Source organism: Hyaena hyaena, unplaced genomic scaffold (assembly GCF_003009895.1).
Source record: "Hyaena hyaena isolate Hyena2069 unplaced genomic scaffold, ASM300989v1 scaffold_401, whole genome shotgun sequence".
NCBI classification, from domain to species: domain Eukaryota; kingdom Metazoa; phylum Chordata; class Mammalia; order Carnivora; family Hyaenidae; genus Hyaena; species Hyaena hyaena.
In genome coordinates this window covers 1269002-1279603 of record NW_024081030.1, presented here as the reverse complement: position 1 = coordinate 1279603, position 10602 = coordinate 1269002, and the positions used below count along the sequence as shown (strand labels likewise).

Here is a 10602-nt window from a genome sequence, read left to right as displayed (position 1 = left end):
GGTGCATAGACATTTATGATTGTTAGTTCTTCCTGATGGATAGACCCTGTAACTATTATGTAATGCCCTTCTTCATCTCTTGTTATTGTCTTTAATTTAAAGTCCAGTTTGTCTGATATAAGTATAGCTATGCCGGCTTTCTTTTGATTTCCAGTAGCATGATATATATTTCTCCATCCCCTTACTTTTAATCTGAAGGTATCTTCAGGTCTAAAATGAGTTTCTTGTAGACAGCATATAGATGGATTTTGTTTTTTTATCCATTCTACTACCCTATGTCTTTTGATTGGAGCATTCAGCCCATTTACATTCAGTGTTATTATTGAGATATGTGGGTTTAGAGTCTTTGTATCCTTTGTGGAGTTCATGCTTGTGTTGGTGTCTCTGGTATCTTTGTTTCTTGCAACCTTTCCTTCAGAGCTGTCCATACCACTTTCTATCAGTCAGGCATGCTTTTGAGAGTGGCGTTCATCAGGAAACTTGGCTAATGATAACTTCAACAGATAGAGGGATTTTTTCTTTTTTTGAAATAGCAAGAGAGCCAGAGGTAGGTGACTACTTGTATTGTTTCAGTAGTGAAATAATGTCAGGACCAGTGTCTCTGATATTTCTTGGCCTTTTCCTCATGGTCACAAAATGGCTACTTTATTTAACACTTTGTGTTTGTAATCAAGGCTAGAAAAAGAGGGACAGGGATGCCTTGGTGGTGCAGTCAGTTAAGCATCTGACTCTAGATTTCGGCTCAGGTCATGATCTCAGGGTTTGTGGGTTCTAGCCCCACCTCGGGCTCCATGCTGACTGCACAGAATCTGCTTGGGATAGTCTCTCGCTCGCTCACTCGCTTGCTCAAAATAAAGAAATAAACTAAAAAAAAAAAAAAGAAAGAGGAACAGGCCAGCGTAAGTCATTAGTTTTTTTCATCTGGAAAGCAAAACTTTCTCAAATAGTCTTCCCTCTATCCTGTAAACCTCCTCTTCTAAAACTGAGGTCACATGTAGGTCACATGCACCAATTCCTCAGCTGCAAGGAAGGCTGGGGAAGTGGGAACAGGACAGTCATGATTGGCTTACCTGGTATCACCCCCCAAAAAATCTGGGTTATGAAATCATGAAGGATGGAAGGCATGGGTATTGAGTAGATTCTAGTACTTGTTACGTGGTATTCTGACTCATCAGATGATGTGTCTCTCTCCCTCTCTCATCAGGTTGGTAACTGATATTACACTAGGCCTTATTCATCTTTGGGCCTCCAACTCCTCACACAGCTTTGCTGTACCTACTCTGATAAACAAAACATGAGTAAATGAATAACTGCCTGGTTTTAAGGCCTCTTGCATCAACGTTAGCTCTTTTAAAACATAATCCAGTTTTATCTTTTCGCATCTCTCTTATGAAAATCAATTCCTCTTGTTAATTTCCCATTGGATTTTGGGAAGGTAAAATTTGAAGTACTAGAGTAACGGTATCGACAAGATCTATGATAAAGATTAGGTCTGAAATTGGACGATAAGAAAAGAAAAATGGAACCATGATAAGCTTGTGATCCCCAGAGTCATGGGGTCATTCTGAGAAGAAAGAAACTGAGTGTTTAAAAATAGTTTTTCTCTAGTTTTTGTGAAAATTGAAACCGTGGCTTTATATACTTAACTTTGTTCCATGATGTGACTCAGAGCTTGTGAAATCCAAGGATCATGGTACGAGGTTGGGAATGGATTGCGGTCTGGTGAAGACCTGAACTGACCTCTCAACCAGATTGTGATCATAGGGTCACTGCGTGTGTACGTGCAGCCGTGTGTAGAGCTGGGATCCCAGTTTAGGTATAGAAGGACCGTGGACAGTGGACCTGCCAAGGGATTCTTTTTGGGCTGCAGTTTTAACTGCTGCCAAGTGCCCATCCTCGGTTACAGACTCGGCTTCTGTGCTATCTTTCCAAGAAAGAAAGATTTTTTCTAAGAAAATTTTCTAATTTTCGGCTTTCTGTGTTATTCTGATGGGCCTCATTCCTACCAATAATTCCTCCAACTCCGCCTCTGCTCCCACCTCGTCCCAGCCAGAAAAGGCCTGCTACCCCTGAGTCACCATAGCAGTCACAGATGATTCTCCAGTCGGGGTTCTCACATACTCTGTGTCCTGAGAGTCATTTGGGAAAAGTGTACAAAGTGTTTAATTTCTGTGTATTATTTCTTATAGCTGTATGTGGATACTCAATTATCTCCATACACATTCCAAAAAATTTAAAAAATATTCCCCCTTGCCCCTTCTGTCTTTTGTTTCAGTCATTGGCACCACTATCCCTCCCCCTAGTCACTGAGGTTTGTATATGGGGTGTCACAACCTCGCTCTGTCAGTTTTCTCATCTGTAAAATAGGGATAATACTTGTGCCTACTTCATGGGGCTCTTGGGAGGATTGAGTTAATACTGGTGGAGGACTTGGGTGTTTAATTGTTATATAAAGAAAAGATAAATAAAATATCTTATACTCAATCTCCTATTTCTGCCCCAGATCCAGTAAGTTACTTAGTCCTGATAAATTTTCCTACAACATGTCTCTTAGATCCTCTAGTTCCACTGCTCAGATTTTAATTCAAATCTTCAGTGCCGCCATCATTGCCTCCTGTTGGAGCTTTGCCAAGGAGAAGTGAGTCACCGCTCTTCAGCTTCCCATCGCTCCTCCGTCATCCCGCTCAACACTGATTTCCTGTTTCCTTTTTCTGTCTCTCGCTTCTCCCACTGGACTAGGATCTCTTTACTGGAAGGCACTGTCTCTTATTCTCTTTGAATTTTCAGCTCCTAGCAAAGTGTCTGACACAAAATAAGTCCTCAGTTAATGTTTTACGAATGATTGATCATTAGCAGGAATAATCTCGTGGCAGCTTCTAACATTGCTTCTTTGCAGTAGTGATAGATGACTACCAGTCTCTGAGTCTAAAGTTTTATGACCCCAAACACAGATTGTGACTTTACTGTTGGGCAGCTTTGGAGTTCTCGTGTGTGTTGTAGGTAGAGCCCTACAGATAAGCTTCTACTTTTCTACTCTCATGGACACATTCTGATGGGCTGCTAGGATGCCTGTCAACTCCTGGACACAGCGTCATGTCCTAAGATCCACCGAAAGCCATATAAAAAATTGGGAAAAGTTTGGATCATGGAATGTACCCTGTGTTTGTAAATATTTGTTGATTAACATGAGACCATGGCCAGGTTAGTAGTTAGCATCCTTGTGAAGTAAAATAAGGCAGATAGCCTCAGTTCCTGATGATATTACCGTCAGTATGACTCTAATATTTTATTTCTGGGTGCATCCACAGAGTTGTTCTTTCTTCGGCAGAAGGAAGTGGTGTTACTGGTTATACACTGGATCACTTCTATGAAAAACATCCCTGACATCATAGACAAATTTTCTAAGCACCCCAAGAAATGTTCAGTAAGAAAGACTTTACTGGAATTGGAAAAAGAGTTAGCAAAATTAGTCTGGAGACCACAAACCTGAGTTTCATTTCGGCCATCCATTTTCTCTGCCTGAAGCAGCTGACCAAGGGAGCACCCTCACCCCTCCCTCCACAAGCCAAGGAGACAGACCCAATGTTAATCATAATCATAGCTTCTGTTTATTAGGTACTTGTACTTTTATGCGCCAGGCACTTTGTTAGGAGATGGTGATTTAACAACAGGAAGGATAATGGGTACCGCACTGTGAATATTTACTTTGTGCAAAACGCGTGTGTTAAGGACATTACATGAATTATCTCTATATAGCAGCCATCTAGCCACTGATGATCCATGTGAATTTTTTTAAGTCATTTCCTGGTCCGATTTCTCCCAACTCCTTTAGTTTCTGATGTCTCCCTGTCTCTTACTGGTGAGAGCAGGGTCCCAGGCCTAGACCTAGGCAGCACACTCACAATTTAGCAAACGCTAACTTTATCCCAACAGGGAAATTCCATAAGGAGAAAGAAGAGCAAATGAATAAGCCCGGCAGACAGAAAAAGGCCAGGCATCCAAGAGATCCAGGATGGCGTTTCTAGACACATTCCACCTCTTTAGGTTTAAAAGAAAACTTTTGACATGATTAGTAACTTATTTAGAGCCTCAATATTCCAAGGTTTGAGAAGCTAACACACTGAGAAATTTAATTTAGATTTCCTTAACACGCTCTCTCATGATAAGAGAGCATTCAGTGTATCAGTGTATGAATGCTATGCAACAGGACTGCCAAATTGCAACACAGAATGGGAGAAATTTGTCATTTTGAAATGCTAAGGGAATTCTTACTAACAGCTTTCTCATCTTGTAAAGCTATTATTTTTCTGAACCATAATATGATTTATAAATCTCAGCTGAGTTTTATACTTTTGATGGGAACAGACTCAAAATGAAATGCATTTTCTCAGGATATAAATTCCCTCAGGAACTGACCCAATGAAGAATAAAAAGAAACATCTTCTGCAACCAAGCGTACCAGATCCTGGTCTCTGTTGGCATATCTGTAGGTGAATGCTGGTCTTCTCCAGAGTTACGGGCTCAGCCTGCTTCTCTTCTCACTCTGCACACTTCCCCTGGGTGACACCCGCCACTTCAAAAGCTTCACCTCTTACTTCTGCCCCTACTCCCCACCCCTCACATCTCTCCTGAGACACAGGTCCCTATGTCTAATTACCCACTAGACAGACCACCATCATGCCCTATAGACCACACAATCTCAAATTCTCTTGTTTTCCCGAAACTCTGTTCCTTCTCTTTGAATCCCAGTACGGCAACAATACTAGAAGTAAGATAGAAGTAAGATACAGCTCCTGCTCTCAAGAAGCTTATAAACTAGCACAGAAGATAGAAAAGTAAGTAGGCAGTTACAGTGTAAGTTAATAAATACTGTGGTAGGAGAAACTCAAGAGGCTGTCGCTCTCCTAGAAGAGTACCCAACCAAGCAGCCAGTCAAGAAACCAATCTAATTAGGGTATGAGTTCTGGGTAACTGAAGTGTGGTGTGTGTGTGTGTGTGTGTGTGTGTGTGTGTGGTGTTCACATATGTGTTGAGGAGTTCCATGGACAGAGGCCCATAGTGAAGCAAATATAGGATATGGCTTGGACAGAGTGCTCCAGAGGGATTAGATAAAGATGAAGCCAGATCAGAGTAAGCCTTGTATCCCACATTTGATCTGCACAGAGTTTGAAATCCAAAGGGCATAATACAGAGGTGTGGCCAAGCATGGGCATGGAGATGTATGCTTGGTCTTCATGGAGAGCTTCAGCTGATCATGACCCAGACTCCAGGGAGGCCACCAAAGCCTCAGTTCTTCACAGTTTGTGCCATGAGATGCTAAAATGGATCCAAGGAAAATCAATTTGTTTTTTTTTAAATTATTTTTTAACATTTATTTATTTTTGAGACAGAGACAGAGCATGAGCTGGGGAGAGGCAGAGAGAGAGGGAGACTCAGAATCTGAAACAGGCTCCATGCTCTGAGCTGTCAGCACAGATCCCGACATGGGGCTCAAACCCATGAACTGTGAGATCATGACCTGAGCCGAAGTCAGATGCTTAACCAACTAAGCTACCCAGGTGCCCCCAAGGAAAATCAGCTTGAAGTTACATTCATAATAACACTTATCTCTCAGGCCATGAGAGGTAATTAGCTTTTATATGTAATTATCTTTAATCCCTTACAACCACACTGGGTGTAGCACAGGCCATGAGCTTTGGAGGTAGATGGGAAACTTCCAGATCGTGGGCATGTTACTTAACCCCCCTGCACTCATCTGTGAAGGAGAAAATAGCTACAAACCCTCAACTGAATCCTTCTAAAAATAAGAGTATTTTGATAAGTTTGCTAAACTTGACTGAAACTGATGTGAAGCTATATAAAGTTTTTATTTTCTCTCTTACTATGAATTTTCTTACATTTTTCTTCAGAATATTGGTGTGTTTGATTATAGGGACATTAATGGTATATTATCATCTTAACTTTCTAATACCTGAAAAGCTCTAAGGAATGCATCTAACCCAGGGTTTTGGATGAGGAAGGAATCTGAGGAGCTGTAATAAATGCAAAACATAAGATATATAAGGTAATGTACATAAAGGGTGTCCCTAGCACAGTGACAGACACATAGGAAGGACTCAAGATTACAACTATTATCAAAAAAAGTGGGTAAGCTGTCATAGACCTCATAAAACAAAGCATGAAGGAAATGAAAATATCTTATAGGAAATACACATTTTCTATCTCTAGTCCTGCACATTTTTACAATGACACTTTTGAAACTTTGGAGTGACTTAATTTTTCTAAGCATGATCATAGGCTTTGCCATTCTCTTAGTCCCAGCAGGAGGGAGAAAATTCTGAGTATTTGTTACAGATGCCAGCAAAGGCAGGTTTGGGGAGATTCTGGGAAGAGAAACAGCATCTGCAAGAGCCCAGTAGAGTACAAGAGGTATTCAGGTAGGGGAAATAAACTTCTCAAACTCTGGAACCCAAGGGCAGTGACACAAAATGGCAACAAACAATGCCAGAGGGGGTTTTGGGAGAAATTTTATGAAGAGCCTTGAATACAATGGTAATTTTGTATTTTATCCTGTAGATCCTGGGTTTTCAAGAGAATTCACTTTAGCAAGAGAATCTTATTGAAGTAAAATGTAATTTGCATGGGAAGTGTACACTACAACCACACACCAACTCATTTTTACCCTATGGCCCAAGTGTTCTTCTTAAAAGAGCACATCTGATAATCTCATTCCTCAGGACACACTTGTCAAAGTTATCTCCTCAGAAGGTAATATAAAATGCCAGCCTCCTGCAGATATGGGGTGATGTGGCCTCATGCACCTCCCCGGCTCATCGCACACCACCTCTCTGACCTACCACTGGTCATGAGCCATGACCCTACCACCTTAAGGACCTTTAAAGGATGTCCTCTCCTTTGTTTCTTCCTCCCACTTGCCCTAGTGAGCTCCTACTCTTTGCAATCTAAGGGAGGGAGTCTTTTCTGCAGGGAGTCTTTCCTGGCTTGGTCAGGCTCCACTGTGTTACATTCTCCCACACCCTGGAGACTTCTCCATTCAGCACTTAATCACAGTCCTGTTAAATGATTAGTTGTGGATTTAGCTGTTCGGTGCTTTCTCTCCATTCTGCTGTCAACTTTGAGAATGGGAAACAGCCCCACCTGTCTTGTTCATAACAGTGTCCCTAGCCAGTGTCTGGCTACTAAGCAGGCCTCCAACAACTATTTGTTGAAAATATACCAATAAATACAACAGGAAGACAAATGGGGGACGGGCTGCTTTGGTAGGAAAGAGGATGAAGCCCTTAGTTAAAGCCAGAATGCCAGGTCTGGGCTACTTCCCACAAATCCTTCTCCTTGCCCTTTACAGCATTCTCTGAGGTACTTCCTGGTGGGAAGTACACTCAGAAGTGGTAGATAATGGGATGCTCTGACTAATAAAGGCTTTGCTATTTGGCTTTGGGATGAGTATGCTCAAGAGAGTTTTCTTGGCCTGAGGAAACTTTCTGCTGGATGGTCAACAGAATGGATAAATGATCAAAGTTGCTTTGCGGAGACAGGAAGCAGATTTCATTCACTTATTTCAACATCTGGTCTCTCATGGGTAAGGAAAGACTGTAAAAGACATCTGTAGGCTGGTCTGAATTTTATTCTTTTGTGCAAGACTGGGTGTAGAGTAGAAGTTTCTTTGGAAAGTAATCTTGGCCTAGGCCCACGCCATCGAGAAAACTCCCTCTGTACTCTGCAGAGTCATGCATACAGGGGCCCATGCCTGGGGCTGCAATCATGTGACACAGGACAGATCATATGACTGTATCACTCCTTCAGTGTGCCTTGCTGTAGTGGAGCCAACGATCCCTTTCTCTGTTAAATAGGGCAAATCAAAGTAAAAAATTATGTTTTGATTGAGTAGCATTGCTGAAGAAAATCAATAGAGAGGGCTAAGATCCACTCGTGCTGTTTCTTTGTAAAATGTTATAGACTTCTCATTACAGGGACGCTGGGTTTCAGGATTCCATGTCTGCATGGCCAGCTGAAAATATACAGCAGAGTGGGTTAAAGGAGGAGTAGTATGTCTGTGCAGAACTAGATTAACGAGAAAATACGGACTGGCCAAAAGTGATTTTTCAACCTCCAAATATTCGTCCCAAATTCTTAAGATCCCATGTTTGACATGTTTAAGAGAGAAATATAACAGCCGAAATTGTCTTTGTTCAGAATGTAGGAGACAGTTTCGTCTAGACTTTCAGGAAAGCTAGAGAATGACATTTTCAGAACAAATCAAAATATATTTTTAAATTCTTTTTTTTTCCCCCTTCAGGAAAAGGATTTGACATGCTTTTCTGATTTGAATTTGGTTGATCTATAATTGGCTTCCATCGTCTGATACAAAACTAGAATAAAATGAGCCATTGAGAAAAGGTACTAAAAATGCCATCAGTTCTTTCTTACCTTAACATTAATATTAGCACCACCACTGACAACATAATAATTAATATTTATGGAGTGGCTTCTCAGTATGTTCTGTGCTCCTGACATGGTTTTTTTTTTTTTTTTTTAATTCTCAGAGCAATCCCACAAGGTTTACGTTATTATTAATGACAGTTTTTCAATGGAGACACTGAGGCACAGAGAGTTGGGGAGACTCACCCAAAGCCACACAGCCATAGGTGTCTGGGCAAGGATCTGACATCCCTCAAACCTGCCCTCCTCACCATTGTGCTTCTCTTCCAACAGGGCCAGCATTGTACAGAAACGCATCATTTATTTTCAAGACGAGGGCTCTCTGACCAAGAAACTTTGTGAACAAGGTAAGAACTGCCAGTGGAGGAGGGCCAGATAAGTGGAAGGTGGCTCATTCAGTGCAGCCATCCAGTGGCAAGAATTCGGTGATGGTGCTTTCTGAGTTTCTCCGGGTTCAGCTTCCTCACGTGGCACTGATTTTTAATCTGGCTGTGTGCTGTGGATAATTGGATCCGCCTTAAGCTCTAATTACTCAGCTTGATTCCCTGGGTAGGAGATAATGTACCTTATATTGGTGTCGTCTTCTTATTTTTGTGAAACAGTGATTATTCTAAAGAGGTTCCTTGGAATAATTCACAGGACTTAATTAAGAAATGCACAATTGTGTACCTTTAAGATGCCTGTAAGGTTCTCTGGAATAATCTCCGGAAGAACTTGTGTGGCACCTGGGCAATATGGCAGCATCGGGTGGGGGGATTTTCTCCAAGAAAGACAAGCAGAAGATAGGGTTGCCAAGGGAGCATTGACCTTACGATTCTATCACGTTCAAGGATATGGTCCCTTGATTGCAAGCTTATTGATGCCCTCTTTTTGGGTTGAAGGCATTCTAACAAAGCTCATAGGGATCAAGTAGATGGGGAGGTCAGAGGAGAGGCCTGGATTCCTATCCAGTCTGAGTTTGAATCCTGCCTCTGCCCTTCCTAGCCATCTGACTTTACATATAATAATATATAAAAATATATTTATTATTTAAAATATATATTAATGTATAATATATAAAATATGTATAATATATTATATATTATATTGTAATATATATATTAGTACAGCATCTCCTTGGCACATAGTAAGTGCTATATATATAAGTGTTAGCTATTGTTTTCTGTGTCCAATGCTTGTTTATTAATATGTCCTAAAAAATTAAGACCTTAAACATCTGAATGTGTTTGGAAGTTATTAGAGAACTAAATAAAAATAGAAAATGTTCTACGATTACACATCTAACTGTCTAGTTTCTATTCGTTTTTGCAGAATTTTTATTTGCGTATAGAGCAATTAGCATTTTGAGAAGAAATAATCTTCTCAAATTCTAGCAAGTCATAAGCTACTAAGAAAAAGAAAGGTTGATAAAGGTCTTCTGGGAAAATAATAATAATAGCTAACATTTTTCAAGTGCTTGCTTTACGCTAGGCACTAAACACTTCACATGCCTTGCTCATGTGATCTGCACAACAACCCTATATGATGAAGACTATTACTTCATCCCCATTTTATAGATAAGAAGCCTGAGACATGAAAAGTTTTTAAAAGCTCACTTAGCATCATATAGCTAGTGGTCAAGGGCAGTGTTTGGACTCAGGGCCAGTGCTCTTAACCACTGCCTTTCCATTGAAGGGACTATTTCTCAATTCATTATTGCCTTTGGTAGATCAAAGCATAGCTCCCAATGGATGAGCTAGGGCAGAAACTAGATCCTATGTGGAAGATGGTTCAGAAAGCATGAAAAAAGCAAAGGGAGAAAATCAGATGCCCTGCAGTAGAGACGTACCTGTCACAGGGGCCAGAGAGCTGGAACCCGTGGGCCAGGTCCCAGGTCAGCTTCAAAGTAGACATTTCCACACACAGCTTCGGGGACTCTCCTTTTCATATTTAATTGTCCATAGGGTCACTCAGCCTTTTTCCAAGCAGAGAACACCTTGACTGTCAAGGCTCTTGGCTCCTAAAGGACCAATCCCATTCCTGCCCTGTCCCTATGAGATGACATTGAAGTCCCGTGGGTTAGAGTTGGGGTACTCTGGGTCACATATCTACAAGCCACCTCTTGGTCTATACCCACAGATGGCTAATCACAGCCACTGGGGT

General features: G+C 41.1%; 1 protein-coding gene across 2 annotated transcripts in view; it reads left to right on the top strand.

Moving 5' to 3' along the window:
* Positions 1–10602, top strand: part of SPON1 (spondin 1) — a 263826-nt gene that overhangs the window by 98999 nt on the left and 154225 nt on the right. For both annotated transcript variants that reach the window (XM_039251833.1, XM_039251832.1), the window contains exon 4: positions 8734–8807. In XM_039251833.1, coding sequence (XP_039107764.1) covers positions 8734–8807 — 74 coding nt within the window. The remainder of the gene's footprint in view (positions 1–8733; positions 8808–10602) is intronic.